Source organism: Ursus americanus, chromosome 9 (genome assembly GCF_024610735.1).
Source record: "Ursus americanus isolate L20-20 chromosome 9, mUrsAme1.1.p, whole genome shotgun sequence".
NCBI lineage: Eukaryota > Metazoa > Chordata > Mammalia > Carnivora > Ursidae > Ursus > Ursus americanus.
In genome coordinates, this window is record NC_142135.1 from 41,403,183 (window position 1) to 41,426,075 (window position 22,893).

At 40.0% G+C, this 22,893-nt stretch overlaps 1 protein-coding gene across 3 annotated transcripts in view; it reads left to right on the forward strand.

Annotated features, from left to right (window-relative positions):
* LOC123797886 (uncharacterized) overlaps positions 1 to 15,770 on the forward strand; it is a 297,452-nt gene extending 281,682 nt beyond the window's left edge. For 2 of the 3 annotated variants that reach the window (XR_015725794.1, XM_087864740.1), the window contains one exon: positions 523 to 15,770. Coding sequence is in view for 1 of the 3 variants with exons in the window: in XM_087864740.1 (XP_087720866.1) it covers positions 523 to 530 (8 nt within the window). In the remaining 2 variants the exon portion in view is untranslated. The remainder of the gene's footprint in view (positions 1 to 522) is intronic. The other variant, XR_015725795.1, reaches the window with a different exon arrangement.
* Positions 15,771 to 22,893: the final 7,123 nt, after the last annotated feature.

Sequence of the window (22,893 nt, forward strand, 5' to 3'; positions counted from 1 at the left end):
AAGCAAATTAGGATTTGTACACTTAAACATAATTGTGTGTGAATGTATGGTGAATGGGGAAAAACAAGATTTACCATGCACCCTTCTCTCCAACTTCCAAGACTGGCATCCAGTTATCCCAGACTGGTCGTGGTGGAGGGGGTGGGGAGGAGAACATACAGGTGAAACAAGAAGTGAGGGTATACTGTTGATCCCCCAGGAAGGAGACCTCTCAGCCTGGTTCCTCTACCTCTTGAAAGCAGTATTATAGAAAGATTAATATGGTAGCTGTGAGAAGGAAGATTTAGTGGGAAATGAAACTGAAAACTTACTTTTATAAAGCACAGGAACCCTTGAGAAGCTTATAACAACCAATACCACAAAAATAAACAACTGTTGTTGAAAATAGGCCTGGAATTTGCTGAGCTCACTACCTGGACCAATAGTCTGTAGATTAGATTAGGATGAAGGATGCAGTATTTGAAAAGGATGATGATGCCTTTAATTGTATTAACCTGGATATAACTCTCTTTTACTTCCTAGGTCAATGATCAGTTATGACCACAGGGCAGCTACTGAACATGAGGTTTTTTTCCTTTATATTCTTCAACCCGAAACTAACCAAAAAGTAAGAAATTTTTATCAGTTGGGGTTTTTGGATGCCAGCAGCAAGAAGCAGAGTTTGGCTAATTAAAAAAGAAAAGGCAATTTATTGCAAGACTATGGGAAAATTTCAGGACCAAAGACGAGGCTGAAAATAAGGTAAGGACAGGGTGGGAGCCAAGCAGCTTCAAGGGACTCAGGAACATCACCAGTGGAAGGAATTACATGACAGTCTTTTCCAGGCACTGTAGCAGGAATGAGTCACATCCGAACATATTCATTCTGTCATTCAGCTCATGATTTGTATTTTAAAGAGAGAACTTGGGTCATGCTCTTGCCACTTGGATAGGAGAAGAATGAATTTCCCTGACTGACAGTACCACTAAGCTGTATTCAATGGTATGGAGGGAATGCCCCCCCCCCCAAAGGAAGCCAGTTCCAGTATCCAAACAAGAAGGAATTGGCATCACAAAGCCAACCAGCAACACACGTCCCCTGTAAGCTGTACGCCATTTTGACATTAGCGAATAAATGGCAGAGGTGCCTCTAATAGCTATGCAACAGTTCCACGTGTTTCTGTGCTTTCTGGCTTGCAGATTCCATTTGCACAAAGGATGTCAGCATTGCTCTCAAGTGCCAATTGCCTTTCAGAAGAAGGAACAACTTAACAGATCCTGAGATGCTAAGACTGGGTCTGAGCCAGAGATACTAAGTGCTGAGCATTACTATTTGGCCAGTGACCATGAGGTCTCCTATATGAAGTCATATATCTCCTCTTAAAAGAGAGTGTCCTTCCCAATCAACTTGAAAAACAACCCCAACACACCCATTACTTAATGTGCTTTTGTAAATATCTTCTGCTGACAGAATGCTCTTCTGCTGTAGGGGAAACTGCCACTCCTTTGTTCATCGCTGAGGTCATGACTAGGCACCTAAATATTGGGAATAGCTCAGTCCTCACAATTCACAATTAAGTTAACCTTACATCTAAAGTAAATGACAAATTTTATTTATTAGACTAAATAATCACCTGCATTCACGAAAAAAGAGTAAAAGATGTGCATTTTTCATTACAGTCTGGAATTTTCAGTCTGGAATGATGACCTTCAGACTTAAATTTTGCTTAGCATTCTGCTGGATTGTGTGCACCCATATGCTGGGTCTTTCAGTTCCACTAAAGACCTATCAACTGCTTTCTATATCAATGCATTAATCACTCTTTTATTTATATCACTTATTAGGAACCAATTATTATAGAATACTCAAAACTCACTTAGGGACCACTTCATTTAAAAAATCAATTACACAGTTAGGTTGTATAATGTACCAATTAGCCTAAATGATTTTAGGCTTTTGAAAACTATTTGTAATTTACAAATATATCTCACCAAGTTAACAGAAATAATACATAAATAATTCAGCAACCTCCTTTTTTACCCACATAATTTCTTGTGACAGCACTAGCCATAGACACTGGATATGAGGATGTGAAAAATACAACTCATCACTTCCTACCCACTTCATGCAAAGAGTACTTGGGGTAGGTGGTAGAAATAGCACCTGCTATGGGCTCCTTTGTTCTCATAATCTAATCTGGAGGCATAAAACTAGAACAATTGATTTCAGGCCCAGCTGGAACACAGACACAACATACAGACCTACACAGACACACCCTCAAATGGACACATAATATACACACACTCGTAGACACACAGCCTCAAGGATCCCATTACACCAGGCCATTACTCCTGATTATCTGTAAGGGTAGCCTGGTAAAACCCAAATGATAGGGCACTTCTCTGTTCCAGTTTCCTGTTTGTATTCCTTCTGTGGTATTCTCCACTGTACCCAGCATAGTGCTTTCAGAGCAGTTGTTCAGCTGTGTTTTGTTTTTTAAATAAAAATATCTGAGAAAACCCCACCGAGTTTAATAATGTCATTTTATAGTAGTTTCTACTGTGCCCAATTCTTTTCTTTTTGAAAGAAACAAAGAAGAACTCATTGTTTTTTTCAGTTTTGGCACCTCCCCTTATGCCATCTAGTAGAAGTGTTAATGAGAAATTTCTAACTTCAGAGCAGGTGCTGGGGCAGAAAGGCAAGAGTCCAAAATCATTCATAAGCTGAGTCATCAGCGACCAGGCCCCGGAGAGTAAGTCCTCTCCCGAGTGAATATCTGAGTCCTGCAATGTGCCACACTGTTTTCTCCTCTAAGAGGAATCTGAAGTGAAATGTAAGCCACAGCCAATTTGTAGGAGAAAATAACACCAGATTTATTCAGTGTATGATAAAAACCACATGTATGTCGAAGACAAATTTCATGCTCAGAATCCATGACATTCCTGATATTTTGCTCAGATATTCCTGTGAAATTTCTGGAATCTTGAATATTTTAACCACTTTCGGGCAGAAGCTACTGTCAGACACATGGGCCTTGGCACTAATTACTACACCTCTTTGCTTTGTCTTTACATTTTTGGTGCCGCAAGAACTCCAAGGGAACATTTAAATAGATTGCAGGCAATCAGAAAATTGAAATACTAACAAAGTAATCCCACACACTACTGTATTTCCAAAGTAAAATCTTGGATTGTTTCAAAATATATCATTTTCTCAACTTTATAACCTAGATAGCAGCGAAATTTCATTTTGAAACAGTAAAAGTATATGAGGACAAAACAAATCCTAGAGGCAAATGTTTATATTTGCATACATACATTTTTAGAATCATTATCATTCGTCACAAACAGTTGGAAAGCCTTTTCTAAAATTCAGTCCATCATTATTTTTTTACTTAAGTGGGTATTTATTTTCAGAATTTCAAGGTTTTGTTTTGTTTTTTTGCCAATTTTGTAAGGCCAGTTGTTTCTTACTTTTTTCTTTCTTCTAAAATAATTAACCAAAAGGAATGACATTGGCTTTCACATCTCCTGGTGATACCACAAATATGGTGGAGTCATCCAGTCCTAAAGAGATTTGTCTCATAGGGTATTCCTTCTAGAACGTAGTTTCATGAGATGAAAGTTGCTTCATTTTCAATGGGATTAATTTACAGGGATGATGGATATGGTTCAGAGGGTAGACACTATGATTGGAAAAATAGCCCAAAATGAGCTATTTAGGAGACAAAGTGGAGAATTCGGAATGAAATCATGCCCTTTGTAATGCTCATACCAAATGACTGGTCACCTTTAGGAATTAAGTAAATAATGTGCTTTTAAGTTAAAAAAAAAAAGTAGAGAGAAAGGAAGACACTTTCTGTCAAATTAAAGAAATATAGGTTGCCAGATCTGCTCCCTTGTCCCTCTTAAATGTTTCCAGTGAACATTGGGTCTAGAATCGCCTTCCATTCCAAGAGGAACTTGTCACTGTGACGCCCAGAACAGGGTTACAATGTCTCCATTGAACATACTGAATGCTGAGAATGAAGGAGGACCACTGGGGAGAGTAGGAGAGGAGAGGCTAGGAGAGGAAAGAAAAAAAAATGAGTCCCAGTTCTCAACCTGCAGGTACTGGATCCCCTGGAAATGAGCAGCTGACTCTTTTTCAACCCTGGTCAACATGTCTAAGTTCCCCAAATCCTTGCAGGGTGCTGGGGTGATGACGGCTGTCCGTTGAGACTGGGTCAGGGACTAGCACTTTGTTCCTAAGATTCATGTTTAAGGGAAGTTTGTTCAGATGAAACATCAGAAATATAATTAGCTGAGTAATTCAGGTGCGGGTGGTTTTGCTTGAAACACAGATGTACAGACAAATCTGCCCATGGCAAAGAGCAGCCTTTCCTAGACACAGGGAAGTTGGCTTACTTCTCTAAAGTTCCTTTCCAGTTCAAAGACCCTGTGGCTTCCTGCAGAAGACTAGACAGATGGGAATATCACAGGATGATGAATGTTTATCAGGATTTCTTTGTTGTTGTTACCAAGATTTTGAGTGGACATATTCTATGCATCGTAACTAGAACCCAACTCCTTATCTGCTGTGCAGAAGCCATGAAGTTAGTAAAATAAGTTATTGCGTATAGAAGAGGGTTAAAGCATTCTTTTCTAAATTCTTGTTTCATGTGTATAGGAGAGAAAAGTACAAAGAACTTAAAATTATTTTTTAGTTATTGTCCATATTTTGAATGACTATGATTCAAACTTAAAACTTCTAGGGGAGCCTGAGTGGCTTAGTCCGTTAAGCTGCTGACTCTTGGCTTTGACTCAGGTCATAATCTCAAGGGGATGAGATTGAGACCTGCATTGGGGTCTGCACTGGATGTGGAGCCTGCCTGGGATTCTTTCTCTCCCTCTCCCTCTGTCCCTACCCCTCCTCACTCTCTCTCTCTCAAATAAATAAATAAATAAAATAATAAAAATAAATAAATAAAATAATTAACATTTCTAACTTTTAAGTTGGTCAGGTTTACTTGAGCAGCAGTTCTGATTTTCAAAAGAATAACAGAAACATTCCTTTCCTTCTCCCTTCCTGGTTCGGGGTTCAGATCTGTAATTCCACAGTACCTCAAAAGATAGAAGAGATGTATTGCAGCCTTAGGGTCATCAGATTTAGTAAATGAAAATACAAAATGCTCAGTTAAATTTAGATTTTATATTTAAAAATGCATATGTTTTAGTATAAGTATGTCCATGCAATATTTGGGACATACTTATACTACATTTTTGTTTGTGTATCTGAAATTCAAATGTTATGGGGTGTTCTGTATTTTGTTTGGCAATTCTGCCTGGCTTCTGCCTGTATTCTGTTTCTGTGAGTGTCTGATTTGACTGACAATGTTCTCTGGGCTGCTCATCTGAGACAGCTGGTCAGAGAGCTAGTACTTGTCAGACCTTTACCCCCATCCAAGCTCCTGTGACCTCAGGCTTTTCTCAGACATGAACCATTTTGCTTCTGGTGACAAATCATAAAATCAAGGGGAGGGATGCCTGGGTGGCTCAGTCGGTTAAGCGTCTGCCTTCAGCTTAGATCGTGATCTCAGGATTCTGGGATCGAGCCCCATATTGGGCTCTCTGCTCTGTGGGGAGTCTGCTTCTCTCTCTCCCTCTGCCTCTGTTCCCCCACTCATGCTCACTGTCTAGCTCTCTCAAATTAATAAATAAAATCTTTAAAACAGCAACAAAAATGGGAGTTTAAGATTTCAACAGTAAACATAAAACAACTTGTTGCTCTGATATCTTATAAAATTCTCATTGTGTAGAACTTTAGATACCAGTGAAAGAAAAAGAAAGATCATGTCTACCAAATCCTCCTCATGAAAACTTGGCCACTGAGATTGGAAAGCCTTGGATTTGAGTCCCAAGCCGGCCACCTACAAGCTGTGTGAGTAGAAGCCAGCTATTGAACTCTGAGTCTCAGCATCCTCGCTTTCAAATTGCAGATAATGACAGATGATGATATTAGCCACCTCAAGAGGAGGATTAAATGAGATAAAACATATAAAATGTGGAGCATAGTCCTAGGACCAGCTATTTCTATTAGGACTTTTACCATCACTACCTTGACAACTATTACTAACATGATGTGCGAGGCCTTGCGGCAGACAATATGAGGCAGTCGTTAAAGAGATCACGGGCTGTTTTGGAAATAGACCAGCTCCTAAAGAAATAAAGAACAATACAAGCCAGCAGGTCCTAGGTGCCAAATGAGGGTCACAGATGGGTAAACTACAGGAGCTCAGAGGAGGAAGGGACATTGGCCACATCCCTGGAAGCATATGAGGATCGAATGGTTTATGTCCTACCATTTTCCCCTGGGAACTTTCTTTTTAATGGACACCTCCAAATGCAGATAACTGATTACTTGTTAGAGCTCCACCAGCTGCCTCTCTCTCCTCCAATATTACCTGCAATGCCTCAGGTCTTCTCACCGACCAACACAAGTGTTCTTCCTAGAATCACCAATAACTTTCTCCACGTTAAATTCAAAGGCTGTTATTTCTTTCCATATCCTTCCAAAAAATTGTTTGACCATCTGTTGATCATGCATCTTTCTTAACATTCTTTTTAAAATATACTAAATGCATTTACTTGCTTGGCTCTCTCTTCTCTACACTTTGCTTTGAATGTCAGTTCTGTGACTTCTCTTTTTACTCCTTTCTACACGTTTTACCTTTTATCTCATTTATGCAAATGGTTACTGTCGCTCTTTTACAGGAATATTTTGTCCCTCCTTCCCATAAATCACTAACACAGTTCATTCTCTATTATCTAGTCTCATCATAATTGCATAGGATTGAAAGGAGTATATCCTGGTAATGTGGTACACTTATGAGCATATTGGCAAGACTGTAGTCTTATACCAACGATGGCTTCATTAAATTGGAATTGATATAAAATTACCATTGTACTGAACTGAGTAAGGTTGACAGATGTCCACTCAACTAAATTAATATTTCCAATGTAATTGAATCATTTGGCAAGTTTCCTGGGCTGACTTACAAAATTCTCCCCCCACCCCGCTCCCAAAAGTATATTATTATGTTGTCACTTCAGTAAACATTGATAAACAGTAAGCTTTCTGGTTTTCTGTTTTCTTGTTTTTTTACGGTGACACCTGTTGACCTGCCTCTGTCATTCTATGAAGTAGGCACGCACCAGGGACCATAACAGTAGAACAATGGAAGGAGGTGCAATGTTGGAGGTGGTGGAGACTCAGAGAAGGAAGGTTGTGGGGAAGTTTTCTAATTTATCAACATAGGAGTCCTGGAACATTTTTTAAAAGGATTTTACTGATTTGTTTGAGAGACCATGCCCATGAGAAGGGGGAGGGGCAGAGGGAGAGGGAGAGGGAGAAGCAGACTTTCTGCTGAGCATGGACCCTGGTGCTGGGCTCCATCCCAGGACCCTGAGATCATGACTTGAATCAAAGTCAGATGCTTAACCAACTGAGCCACCCAGGTGCCCCTGGAACTTTTTTTTTTAATACAATAAATGGCGCAGACTTAACAGTACTATAGAAAATAAGATGTTCATCTACTGAAGGGCAAAGCCTTTCCATAGCACCAATTATGTGTCTCATTTTCATGGCTCAAAAAGAGCTATAATGCAAGTCATGACCTTCATCCAAGGTCTCACATGTCTCATGAGAGGATCTCAATGATATTGGACTAATTGGCCTATCTGAGCAAGACATTGGTTGTTTTACAAAACTAAGATATCAACAGAACTGGGTGATGTAGGTAAATCATTCTAGAAAAAATTTTTAAGGACTCACCATGAGAAAAGTGAAGTACATGGCTCTGCCTGGGGACTAAAGAGGATTTGGACATTAATGAACAATAAAGTCAAACCAGCTACCCATCAATCGATGACTTGTCTTCTAGAATTGAGGCTCCACTTAAAGACATAGTTGATGAGCCACTTTCCTCAGTCATTTTCATATAGAAGGATATTTTTTCTTTTTAGTAATAAAAAATGTCTGTGATTCATATAAAGCTTTGTCATTTGTGAAGAGTTTCCTTACATACATCATGAAGGGGACAGGCTCAGTAGTCAGAGGACATAGGATTTGGTTTAGACTTTACTACCACTTTCAAGGTCATCAGTTTTCCCACCTGCAAAAAGGGAATGTTGATACTACTCAGAATTATTGAGAGAATTCACTGAGTTTGCCTAAAACATTTGTCCATTGAGAGGCATATGACCATAAGGGATTAACATCTCTAGTACCCAAATTATATAAAAATAATTGTTACTATTATAATCAAGTACACGAATTTTGGAGCAAAAAACAAATGGTTTCCTCACATTTGTCTGTCATTCAAGAATGCCTGTCAGTGTAAATAAAGGATGTAGCTTATCAGTAAATTACATACATCTATGTGAGCATCTTGAACCTGGCAATCAACAAATATTGCAAACAGGTTATAAGATGACACTGATGAATATCGAGATAAAAATTTCACCGAGTAACTCTGAAGTTTTTATGTGGATAATATGAAAAAAAAAAAAAAAAGGTTCTGTTTAGCGTTGTATCTGGATTACATGCCCGTTGTGATGGGGCAGATTTTGTGCTGATATACCCAGAACAGGACTAGCTGTCATTTAAGGCCAACATCCATTATGATTGGCTGATGTTTATGCCATAGGTGATAAATATTTTCCATTTCACCCCTATTTATAGTTATATAAAGATGTTTTCAAAATTGCAAAACTAGTTGGTTGATATCTAATTCAATCTCACCATACTTCATCATTAAAGAGATTCACTATTATTTGTTATTTAATTACATCATAGGAAAGATCTGTGCTGCTATTTTGTCACATTTCTTAAACAACATGCATAATAAATTTACACAGAATAACTGTAGTTGTAAATATTCCCATCCCATGAAACTTTTTGTATCTTAAATGTTCTTGTTGGTTACAGCTACATGGTACTAAACATCTAGATGAAAATTTAAAAGATACTTAATTAAAAATTATTCAGATGCTCAGAAACATGTTCTATATTTCTACCTTTGTTTATTGGTATTCTTCTTTGTATGTGTTTTGGGAATGTCTTGAATAATAAATTAATTTCCATCTTTTGTTAGCAAATACTTGTTAATTGCCAAATGTTTATAGTGTGTTGACTGATTAGCAAATGTCCAAGCAGGTAGTTTTTCATATTGATGACTGGAAGTCATCAGAGGATCACTATCACTGATTTTTCCTTTTGCCTCAGGCTCCGGTATGGCTCACCACAGTACTGTTACTGATCCTGTGTCATTTGCAATTTTGGTATTTTGTTTGTCATGGATTATTTTTTTTTTTTTAAAGATTTTATTTATTTATTTGACAGAGATAGAGACAGCCAGCGAGAGAGGGAACACAAGCAGGGGGAGTGGGAGAGGAAGAAGCAGGCTCACAGCAGAGGAGCCTGATATGGGGCTCGATCCCATAACGCCAGGATCACGCCCTGAGCCGAAGGCAGACGCTTAACCGCTGTGCCACCCAGGCGCCCCTGTCATGGATTATTTTAAAATTTATTTTGACTGTGTAGCATTGATGGAGGGGTAGACAATAGATCAATGAAACAGAATAGGGAACCCAGAAATAGACACACGTAAATATCTTCAATTGATTTTTGACAAAGGTGAAAAAGCAAGTCAAAGGAGGAAGGACAGGCTTTTCAATAAATAATGCTAGAGCAATTAATCACACAGGCAACAAAACAAAACAAAACAAAAAAATAAACTCGACTTAAGTCTTACATTTAATGCAAAAATTAATTCAAAATGGAATTAAATATAAAATATAAAACTACAAAACTTTTTAGAAAAAGATCAGGAGAAATCTCTGGACTGGGATTAGACAGAGTTCTTAGAATTGACACCAAAAGCACAGTCCAAAAATGAAAAAAAAAAAAAGATAAATTGGACTTTATCACAATTTACAACTTTTGCTCTTTTAAGACCCTGTGGAGAGAATAAAAAGAGAAGTTGCAGACTGGGGGGAAATAGGTGCAAAACACATACTCAACAAAGCACTAGTATCTAGAATACATCAAGAACTCTCAAACGCCACAGTTAAAAAAAAGAACCCAATCTGATTAGGAAATCGACAAAGACATGACAAGACATTTTTCTGAAGAGGATATATGGAGAAGATATACGGATGGCAAACAAGCAATGAAAGTATGTTGAATATCATTAGCCATTAGCGAGATGCCAGTTAAAACCCCAAAGAGATATTACTGCACGCCTATCAGAAAGGCTAACACGAGAAGCAGTGACAAAGCCACATGCTGGCGGAGATGGAGAAAATGGATCACGCATACATTGCTCACGGGAATCTGTAATGATACAGCCACTCTGGGAAACTATTTGGCCATTTCTCGAAGACCTAAACATGCAACTAGCATATGACCTAGTCCTCGCACCCCTGGGCGCTTATCCTTCCAACATGAAAACTATGTTCACACAAAAACTGTACACAAATGTTTTAGAGGACCTTTCTTCGGAATAGCTCCAATTGGAAACCAGCCAGGGGTCCTTCAGGGAGTGAACGGATAAACTGCGGCACATCCGTGGCACTAGTGAGCCACGAGGAGCCAACTGCCGATGCACGAAAGGACCCGGATGCATCTGCAGAGAACTACTCAGTGAAAAAAAACGAACAAAACTTAAACGTTATTGTGGTGTCTCTTCCGACTGGATGGGGGCTCCCCAATGCGGGGTGACTATTGGGTGGAAGCAGATGGTGAAAAGATTCACGTGAGGCAGAACAAAGGAGCTAGAAGTTCATTGACTCCACAACAAGTGAGCGGTGGGCAGGACAGGGGCCGAGAGGCTGTCTGCCATGAGGCAGTGGGCGGGGCTGTTTAAAGAAGGGACGTGAGAGGGTGTGGGCACCATGGCATTTTCCCCTTTTTGGTACCTGTGCCTGGTTGTAAGTAGCTCATTGGTCCGCTAGGGCTTATGGCTATTTTGAGGTGGGTCACCTGCCGGGCCTGTCAGTCTTCAGCCAGGGGGTTGGGGTCACTGTGGCCCTTCTGCCGTGATCAAGTTCCCATTGCTCAAGCCTTGTCCAAAAGCAGTTTCCACAGTTATATGAAGGTGAAATTCTATTGATAAAACATTTTCAAAATGACAAAATGATTGCAATGGGGAAGAGATGAGCAATTGCCTAGAACTAAGAATGGGGTGGGGGTGGGAAAGAAGTGAGGGTGACTATAAAGGGCCAACAGGAGGGACCCTTGTCCTGATGGAAATGTTCTGTATCTTGACTGGATCAGTGGCAATATCCTGGCTGGGATCTTGTACTATAATTCTGCAAGATGATAACCACTGGAGGAAGCTGGGTAAAGGACAGTGGTGGGGACATTTCTTTATGTTATTTCTTACAACTGATCTCAATGTTGAAAAAAATAATCAAAAACAAACTTGAAAAATATCTGGTATTGAAATACTATTTATCTTGACCATGGAGTTTTTTGGCCTCCCCTTAAACTTTGCATCTGAGAGGGGTTCCTTTTGCCACATTCCAGGGGCAGCTCTGGAAAGTGAGAGCCCCTGAGGGTGAAAGGATGAACGGGAGTGACAAGGGACCAGATCGAAGCTCCTACAGAGTACCCGTGCTTGTACACTGTGATGGGATGCTTTAAAATCTTAGGGAAAATAAGGCAAGAAAGAGAGAGAGTGGAGAGGACCAGAAACCATGCGTGGTTCAGGAAAAGTTTAAAGGTACAGAGCTTGGAAAGAGAATCTTCCTCACAGCCCTTCCAGGCCGGCACAAAGAGAAAGGGATATTACGCAAACTTGGATATTTAGAGGAATAAAACAAAGCAAGGTTTTTGTTGTTGTTGCTCCCCTTCCATCACTCCCTCTCTCCTGCTGTGAATCCTGCCAGGAGGAATCTTAGAATGCTAATGTCTTGGTATTTGACACAGCGAGTGATAATTGCACAGTGGCCAATTGATTTCCGACTCGCCCCTTGCAGATCAGCCCTGCGCTTTGCATTCATTCCCAGCCTCAAGGAGTTGAGCGCAGCAACAGCAGAGCCCACCTTCACCCGTCAGATAATAAAGTTTAGTCATGCAGCTTAAAATAAAATAAGCAAGAAGCAGATGGCAAAAGGACAGAATGTAGTGTATTTAATCTGTCCATGTTTGCAAGGAAGCAATTGTCTTCTTAGCTCCAGAAAACAGAGCAAGACAAACAGGAACGTGTCTCTTTCCTGGGCACATATGACAGGTGTTTATAGAGGTGATCCGGAGTTTGGGATAATTTGACCCCCATCTTGCTGAATTCTGTTTCTCAGAACCAGGAAACTGAGCTGGTCCACTTCTCCTGGTAGGCAATCAATGTGGGGGCGGGGCGGGGGGTGGGTGCGGTGGAGGTTAGCTGCCGCCTCCTCAGTAAACAACACCGATCAAAACTATGTGCCCAAATGAAACCAATATTGGACCAAGTGAACCTCTCGAGACCAGAGCTGGTCTTCCAGAATAAAAGAGCAGTTAGGGCAAATGGGCAGGTGTTGAAAAGTTCAGTGTAAGCTATTAGGCTGCCGCCGCTATGAAAACACAAGCCACGAAGCAGCACCGTGGAGATGTTATTCCAGTCTGACTGGTTTAGAATCACTGCAATACTGGAGAAAGGCTCTGGAGAACATGACTTTGCCTCCTCCACACAGAAATCTGGAAGGTTGGCTTGAGCCCTTGGCCTGCAATTTATTCTTATTCTAGTTCACGTGGTGTCTGAGTATATTTCAGTGATGGGTCCACGAAGTCTTATTGCTGACTGCTAGAGTGGAAGCATCAGTAGAAATCTACGTACAAGAAGGAGCTAGAGCTGGACAGCTCCACCGTATGAGGCTATGCAGAAATAGAAAGAAGGGTGAAAAAATGAACCATAAGGAGGTTCAGGCTACTTATGCTTTCCATTATGTTTAATCATATGACAGGGAAACAGTCACAAAATCTGCATGCTTTTACAAAGGATCCATTCAAATGGAAGGAATTTAGGAATGATCAAGAGGGGAACTGGGCGGCTGTATGTCTGACTCTCTGCCATTGTTTGGCACCTACATCTTTGGAGAGCTTGAGTTCCGCCAGTTCTGAAGAGGGGAAAATGCTAAGTGACCCACCAGTAGGGTAAAGTCATTCCCATTACCCACCCAAGCTGGCTTTGTGCTTTGTCTTCTAGTCCTAGGCTTTGTGATCTACCCCGTGTCAGGACCTGAGAGAGGGAGACAATAAAGAACCAGGCTTCCCTTCTCATTATTTATCTATTCTCAACTATTCCAAATCTTTGCCAAATTCAATACATTTCAGTGTACTTCCTTCTGAGTTTCTATCCCACAGAGCAGATAGCACACATCTCAACACTGATTCGTTCATCCACTTGGCCAACTGGGTCTTAGCACTATAGGGGTGACATGGAGTGCCAAATAGCCCTGGCTCCTAATTTCACAGAATTTACCATTGGGAAGATTTTAATCAAAGTTCCTTCAAAACAAAGATCTTCCCTGCATTCCCTGCATGATTTCTCAAAGATCATGGAGTGTGTTTAAGTGGTTTCGTCTGAAGATAAGTAATCTCAGGAATGCACTGAGCTCATCAGCTTAGATGGCTCCTGAAGCAGGCTTTTGTTATAAAATTACAGATGCTGGGCACATACTTCTGCTTATTTTCTGAGAGCAAAGTATGAGACTTTTTAAAACGGGGTTATTGTAAACTCAAGTTATATCACAAGCAATACAAAATGAAATGGCACATGTGGTAACAAAATTAGAGATTGAGACCTGCCACTGACTGTAGTTCTAACCACGCAGACAGAGCAAAGGGAGAAAGCTGGTCAGCCCAGGGAGGAGGATGAAGTGGGTACTCAGAGGAGCGCGGCAAGGAGGGATGGTGACCAGCTGTCAGGGTGGGTCTGTACGGAGGGGCTTCCCAGGGCACTGACTGGATTTCCAGAGCTAAAACCAGGAATGTTCCAGGCAAACTGAGGTGAGTGGGCCACCCTATTAGGAGTTCCTGGAACCCAGCTTTGTTCCTGCACTTGCTTACACTTCTCTGATTTGGGTTTCTGTTGCTTACTTGCAAACTAGAATCCTACTGAAAAATAAGTACATTGTATTTTCCTCTTTATAAAGAATTTTTGTAACTCTTTTAAGATGAAGTAGATGACATCCCCATCTTAGTGTGGAGAGAATGGACTTGGAATCCTGGGAACATTTATTATCATCATATTGCTAATGGGTCAGGGAGCAAAGCTGGGTCCTCTGTCTCCTATCAAGGGAGGTTTGTACTTCTAGGAAGTCTCCTTCACAGTGAGCAGGGGTTTTCGCATCCTGCGAAATGGATTCTGCAATGTGTGGACAGTCCATCAGTCACAACCTGCCCTCTTAAAGAGACACCTACAGACACCTCAACTCTGCTAGGTCTGGCCATTGCGTACATTTTCTATATCCTCCATTGCTGTAAACTTTAGCATTGTGGCCCCTTTTCCTATCCCTCGTCTTCACTGCATGAAAAAAGCATGAAAGTAAGAGTAACCAAAACTCAGAGATTACCTCTCTTTGGGCTCTACATACATTATCTAACTTAATCGTCAAGGCAGTTGTACAACATAGCTTTTATTATTTCTTTATACAGGTAAAGAATCTGAAACTCAGAGATTTTAAGTGGCTTGTTCAAGGTCGCACAGCTATTATCCAGTGGAACCATGATTCAAATCCAAAGCTTCTGACTCCAAAGCCCATTCTCCCCCCACCCCCCCACACACATAATGCAACCTCTAGGTATGTAAGTTGCACTATTTTGGAGCATACACTTTGTTTCATGGGAGGAGAACTAAGAAGAGTCTGCAAACTTTCAGGATGGAGAAAGGCCAGTGAGAGTGTCAGGTGAGTCTGGATGCCCAGTCTTCGGGCTGTTCTATGTGGTGCAATTCTAGAGCTGCTAGAATAGGACAGACCCAAAGACGCATGTTAATTTCTATTCACAGTTCATTTATACTCACTCTGGAATTTTCCCCTCTATGTATTTGGAAGGTCCTCAGAATGAATGTTCCTACAAAGGAAATAAAATATTTCAAAATGAGGGAGAAAAAGAAATAGAGAAGAAATAATGTCTTTTATTTATTTCATGATAGGTGTTTATAAAATTATAATAATTGAACTGTGAAAGTATTAAAAATACAGATAAATAAAAGAAATTGTAAAACCTCATCTTTAAGAAGACTTTGCTGTTTATTCTTCCAGGTTAAACACACACACACACACACACACTTCATAACCAAAAATAAAATCATATAAAACTGGTTTCATAACCAGTTTATTTCTCTCTTAACCATAAATTGTGAATATCTGTACATGTCAGTGAGTCATAATTTTTACTATTTTTTTTCTAACCACATAGAGCATTCACAGCTACCCAAATAGATGTCAGTAGTTATGTTTTTGTATCTGTTCTTTCCTCTTCCCCCTCCCCCATCGCCTAAATTCAGGCCCATCCATGAGTCATGCAGTGTGTGATGAGCTGAAGTATTTAGTAAGCTAATGTTCACTGTCCACAGCAGGAGGCCCGCACAGCTTGGCTGATGAGAAATGAACTGCCTGAAGCGATCTTTTAATGGCAACTAATTTCCCATATTTGATTCTCAGCTTAGCCAACTAATATCTAGTTCAAGCGTGACAAGGCATTCGCAGTTACCTTTAAAAGTTCTCTATCTGAGGAGCCGAACAATGTGTTTGGGGCCATCGTGACCTTCTGAGATCTTGTTCTGGTTTTTCCAAACTGAACTTTGATCAGCCGGGGTCAGTGATCTTATTAAAAAAAAAAAAGTTTAAGGATAGGTGTCTTTAGATTGAGCCCTTTCTTTTTTAAATTCTATTTTCAGAGATGTTACTGATGAAAACTGCTAGGTGACAAAGTTTGTAAATGTCCCCCAAGACTCTTCAGAGACACCATACATCGAAACCTTAAAAATACTGTCATTTTCTCCATTTCCTCCCAAAGGTTTGGTATCAATCAGTCTTTTCTACTCTTAATGCATTTATGATCTCTAATGTGGATTAAGCTCCTCTACCCTTGCCTTAAACAAATCCTATTACTCTGTGAGTCTATCCCATTACACAGTGATTACTGAATAGAACTCAATGTAATTGGATCCGATCATGTCCTGGTATGTAGAATTATCATCCAGGAAAGTTCGTATTTTTGGTTGTCACCAATATCCATATTTCTGCTGTATTTTACATTTAACTTTTCCCCCAAAACCTACAGAAGTGTTCATTAGCATTTTTGTAAATGGCTGTAAAAATTCTTAATGTTTTAATAGCGAGAATATGATCAGATTTAGGGGAGAATATACCCGAGGATCACTCGGTCACAAGTGTTACAGGAAGAGGGGGAGGAACAGGGTAGCACGGTGAACACTGACAGGACATAAGTGTAGGTGCGTGCCCGTGTGCAAAAGTGCACACACGTGTGTATACACATGCATGCTGAAGGTTTTTGTATCCTCAAAGGAAAGTGCCACCTTCTATTCCCCCACCTCCTGCCCATGACCTCCATTTCACATCCCTGGTTTCTGGAAACCAGAATTATGAATATTTTTATTTTGGACTAGATCACTATTTTTCAATTCTGAGACAGCCTCGCCACTTTATTTACACTTCAGCAAGAATGGCAATCTCAAATGGTACTATAAATCATTTGCAAAAGCCCGGACATTTAAGCAGCATTGCAGGCTTCTTAGAAGGGAAAAAATTAGGAGGCTGACAGGAGCATGATGGGATGCGGGGCCTCACCCTAAACTGGTGAAGGCATGACTGTATTCCTGTCAATGAGCTCTTCCCGAGCTGGTCACTGCAGAGAATTAACCTTCCCACAAAACTAGATGCAAGCGTCTCATTCCATTCCAGCCCTTTAGGAAGAAGTGATATCACTGTTTGCCCTAGAGGAAGGTCAGGCCTGATACTCATTTGCCTCCTTAAATTGCCCAGGAAGCAGTTCACCTGTTCGCAGACTCACCGATACTAATCTATTGGCAGAACGGTTGTCTAGCATGAAAACTTTTGCTCTTCTGTGAAACCTAAGCAATTCCATCATTTTCCTAGAATATCCCTGCCTTGAAGTGGTACAAAACCACAGCGCGTAGTGGTGATGGAGGCAGGCTCTGGAGTCTCACTGATCTGGTTTTGAACTTTAACTCTGCCACATGTTCTTGCTATGACCTTGGACAAATTACGGGGTCTTCTGTAGTCTCAGTTCTGCAGTCAGTAAGATGGGGAAAATAAGAACAGGCCTCTCATAAGGCTGTCATGAACAATAAATTACATAAAGTAAGCAAAATTCTTAGGTGAGTGCCTGAGACATAATAAATGATCAACTGTTGTAGTTCCTGTATTATTATTACTATGCTTTAGTAATAAACTACGTTTATGTCTTCAAAGCCCAGTCAAGTTAGGAATAATTTTTAGGCTATAAGATTTTAGATACTTGCTTAGGTCGCAGACTCTGATTCCTTAATAGAACATCTCGATTAGAGGAAACCCTCCTAACTAATGCCCACCGACATTCGGATTGTAGATATTAAAGGCTTCTAAAAAGTTCTGCCTAGTTCCTTGTTTGCTTCTTTGGTTTCATTTTGCTTTTAGGTTGGGTTCTAGTAAGAGTACCTTAGCTATAGTCTTTAGATCCCTGTGCTGTTTCTTAGCTTATTTTGGTGACAAGGAAGAGAAAGAAGAATGGCTTAAAAGGTGTCAAAACTGCCATGGAAAGGGAGGACTGGCACTGACTCTTTGTAAAGGGTAGGAGCAAAGAACTGCGGACAGTAAATAATGTTCATAGGCTACAGTGTCCAGTTATCACTTGATAAAATGTTTGTTTTTTTTCCCTGCCTAATAGAGCAGTCTCTAATATACCAAAAGTTTCATGTGTCTCTTGAAACTTCAATTTAATTAAAATAAAATTTAAAAAATTTACTTTCTGAGTTCTCACTAGTTACACTTAAGTGTTTAATAGTTATATATGGTTAGTTATATATGGCTACCATGTTGGACCGTGAGAATTATGGAACATTTCTATCACCACAGAAAGTTCTCCTGGACAGTGACTTTCTAGAGCACAGGGAGAAAAAGGCCAGCTTCGGAGTAGGTGGAGGCTGATGTGCTGACCCTCTCCTCTGTTCTATAGTAAACACACTACCTAGGCTAAGGGCTTTGAAAATATACCCCCTCCTCAAATTTGGAAGACTAATCTATTTTTGACCCAACCATTGGAACTTGGACTAGCCTAGAAGGGAATTTGTTAGATTTGGAAAATATCAGGGAAACAGGCTTCAAGGGTGATTCTGTCCAGAATAACTTCAACTGAGTTGGTTCACCTGTTACCTGGTGGTCAGAGAGGTGCGACCCAGGTTGTCAGCCCCACCAAATGGAGGTGAGGACAAGATACTGAATAGACCAACAGTAGCAGGTGAGAGAGTCCCGCTAGGGTTCACCTTGACTGGGCACCAGCACCCACACGATTTCTTTAATATCAGCATGATTTACTTCATATTAGTACCAGTAATACTAGACACAATGAATAATAATGATCAAATTCAGTTTCCACATGAACAAGACTATTTTCTCCATTTTGAGGAACTGTGATTTCATGTTTTGTAAGGAACCTGCTTAAATTTGGATATCTGGAGTTGGCATAGAAATTTTAATCCAGGTTTTCTGATGAGAAATCCTAGGTTTTCCCCCATAAACTAGGGTACATTGGAGCTTTAATAATGTAAAGTAACTAGTATCTTTGCCAGTGTGATAAGGAATTTATTTTCCTCTTGGATTGGTGACTTATCTTTTATTAGCTTCAACATCCCATCCACACATGGAGACCCAATTCTCATAAGATTGTCACAAATGTAATATAACTATTATTGCATTTTTTCAAATTTGGGTGCTATGGGTGCCAAGACCAAGTGTGTTTGTCCTATTATTTCTCAAAAGCTCACCTGGCATATGCCAATCAGGTAATTGCTTGTGCAAACGGATCATTAGGTGCACAATTACCTCATTTGAAACACAAATTCAGGGCTGAGTGGAAGCAATCCCTGTATGTGCAATTTTGTGAGTGTACTCATCATTACACCCAGTATGGAAAAATTAGCCCTTAAATTCTTCTCCCACCTATGGCTTTCTGTTTCCTTCGTTGATGATATTCATTAAAATCAAACAAACATGATGTGTTTTCTGGACATAAACAATTAGTCACTTTCCATCATGGCTTCTTGAGTAAACATGTACATAAAACCAAGTCGTGTATGCAAACGTCACCCCTTCCTATCCAAGCTGGGTAGTTCTCCCTTTACCCCAGGCTCCCGCTGACATTCTATTTCATAACTGTTTGCATGGAAATGATGAAGGCTTTATTTTATTTTATTTTTTTTCTTTCCAAATACATTTGGCAAAATCTTCCAAGCTGTCTCCTTTATGGCAGAATATTGTCCCTGGCCCATTTATATGCTAATTGCTGAAGTGTTACCTTTTACTGACAAGTATTTACATGTTAATTAACTTTGGGAGGAGGGTTAGAAATACTAGTTTGCCCTGTTTAAAGTGATAAAGGGGCTGCTCTTGCCTTTCAAGAAGAGAACAAAGACAGTATCATAAAAGGAAATTATTTAATTACCTCCTCCTAAGAATTAGAAATATGTGTTCCAACCTTTCTCTCTGTAGAGGAATTCTCCAGATTGTGACCTGAGGTACAACAGGAGCAGGGAGTGAACGTTTTTCCATTTAGTCTGAGTTCCAGGTGAGCACATCTGGTGTGCAGAATCTAGGTCAGTGAGAGTGAAGAAGAAAAACAAAAGGAAAAAAGAAAAAGAGGCTTGGAAATGGTTTATTTTTCACTGAAAATATGTGAGAATAAACCAATTCCATGAAAACCTCTGCAAGTGAAGGAGAAACAGTCTCTTGGGCTCTTGCTTGATCTCACAGGTGTGTGTCCTAGCCATGCGCGAAGGAGGGGGAAGAGGTGGGTTGTGATAAAGATGTCAGGTGAAGATACTGGGGCCAGCTACAAGAGATGAGCAGTGTAGGAATCCGAAATCGTAAAAGAACTGAAGTGAAGGGCACTTTAAATTTAACGAATGAAAGAGATCTTTTCTGTAGGGTGCAGGCGATCAAATGGGAGCGATAAAAGATAAACTGGGGAATATTAAAAATTTTAAGTGTATATTTGAGCCAAAATCCACAGGAATAGGGCAGTGCCAAACCCGAAGTGGTTAGTAGCATTCCCCTGCGGAGGGGCAGGGCGACACTTTCACAGACAAGAGGAGGAAGTAAAGCAAGAAAACGATTTGATTGGTTATGGCTTAATGAGACGCATTATTTGGGAAAGTCTAGTTGGCTGTTTGTGATTGGTTGTCCTTAGGATTTAATTACAGGCTTAGGTTTTGGTTTGCTTAGGCCTACCAGCCCACTTGTTTAATTAATTTAGTACAACGAAGAAGTAGACAGACACAGAAAGTCACCATGGGGGAGATTCATTGGGGGAGAGATGATCTCGTAATGGTCAGTACTTGTAGTCTCTAAGTCTTATAAACTCATAAACATCCATGTTTGCTGGACGTTCATGGAATTTTTTGAAATGTTCAGAGTTTCAGGTGAAAACCAGCTGGCACCCAGGATTGATGCAGAGAACAAAGGCAAAAGAAATACAGGAAATCAAACTTCCTTACAACTTACAGCCCATATTGACAAGAACCTGAGACAGGCAGGGTGACCTTCTTCCAGGACTCAACTGCCTCAATGTTAATACTTTGCTGAAGGCAAAAGGTAACTTTAGCTGGATATTAGCTCGACCTCCAGGATCCTATAGATCTTCTTTAATGTATGAAAGTCCCTTTGGAAACTTCCATTATCTCTTCCCTCCCACTCCCCAAGATATATGTTAGCAATCATCCTCCAAACATATAGCCCACTGATATACATCTGAAGGGTCTCATGACTAAAGTTTACTGGACAGTAGTAAATGACCCCTCCAGGTTCTGGGAACTTTGCTTCCGAATTCCTTAGAGTTACATTATCCCTAACCCCCTCCCAACTTGAAAGTATACAGTCAGCCACTCCTCAAGACCCCGGTGCAGCTCCTTCTGCCCACATGTCCTGTCCTCATGCTTTTAAAACACCACCTTTTTTGCACTAAAGATGTCTCAAGAATTCTTTCTTGATTTTTTTTTTTTTTTTTTTTTTTGCTTCTGGACCCCGAACGATTACCTCAGGATTACTTGTCTTTTCTATCTTCTGTGTGGTAGCTCCAAACCCAGGCAGCAAATCCTAGAGATTTTACTTCCTCTCTGTCTTTAAAACATGTCTAACCCCTGTTCTCCATCTCTGCTTTTAGATCCTCCTCACTTACTTCCTCAATATCTTTAAAATTTTACCTGCTCTTACCAGTTCCAGCTGGCCCAGTCTCCAATTCATATTCCACACTTCAACCAGAGTGATTTACTGACTCTTGAGTTCACTGATTTATGTATTTACCAACCATTTATTGGGAATTTTTTATATCACAAACTCAGTGCTAGATATATTTTATATGGCTTCTTCCTTTAAAATATTTGAATGGGCTCGATACATGAATTACATACCTCCTCACCAGCTAATTGGTAATCATTTTCATAAAATGTAATAAAATGTAAGAAAATATGTTGTTAGCTGTGAACCTTGGTTTTGAGTTACTTTATATGTTTAATTCTTTTTTTTTTAAGATTTTTTTAAAAGATTTTATTTGAGAGAGACAGAAAGTGCAAAAGCAGGGGGAGCAGCAGAGAGAGAGGGAGAAGCAAGCTCCCTGCCAAGCAGGGAGCCCAATGTGGGGCTCAATCGCAGGATCCTGAGATCATGACCTGAGCTGAAGGCAGACGCTTAACTGACAGAGCCACCCACACGCCCCTATGTGTTTAATTCAATAAAGAAGCTGGAAATGTTTTTAGTTTTCTTTAAATTTAAGTATTAATGTTTACTCATTCTTCTCTAATAGCATAGGTCTGTCTTACTGATAGAGGTTTCTTTAGTGAGACGACTACTCAGGAGAAATGGAAAAATAGAAAGTTGCATACTATCTTCTCCAACTTCTCTGTTCTTCAAAAGGTGAATGATGTAAAAATAGTGAGGTCAGTTTGGGGAGGGAAGCGGGAATTTGTGTACGTTAATGCGTAGAGGAAGAGAAACAGGTGGAGTAGACAAATGGTAAGCTCAAGGAATGGTGTGTGTGGGGAGGTGGGTAGTAGAGGGAGAAACAAGGCAGGCTATAAAGAGAGAAAAAAGACAATAAAATTCTGGTTTCAAAACAGAGAAGTAGTCCCTGATAAAGAACATGAAGAAAGACAGAGTAAATGTTTTATATGTATTCAGCATGCTTTAAATGAAGCCCTGTAATCGAGATCACTTTGCAACTGAAGGTGATATGTTCCCTTCGAAACACTCTTAGCTATAATAAGAAAATCTGGTGTGCTAATAGGGTTTTAATTGTAGATCTGAGCAGTGTATGAAATCTAAAACTTCTGATCAAACCGAATAGAGTTTATATCAGTATTTGGTAGAAAAAAATTTTCTGATTATGTTCCACACAGAAGAGTATTATTGCCCTGTTGATTTTTTAAAAATTCCTTTCACATTTTGTTTGATCTGAAGCCAAAAGAGGAAATAGAGTCTGAGTGCCAAAACTTGGAAAGATAATTAGGGCCTTTCCTCCAACTGGCTGGCTGTAAGCAGACAGTGAGAGCTTTTTCTCTAGGAAGTAGCAATCTGTAAGAGAAAAAAGACCAAATGTTTTCTGTTTTTTGTTTTGTGCCAAATGTAGCTCTAGTTCTAGCAGTATTTATACTTCAAA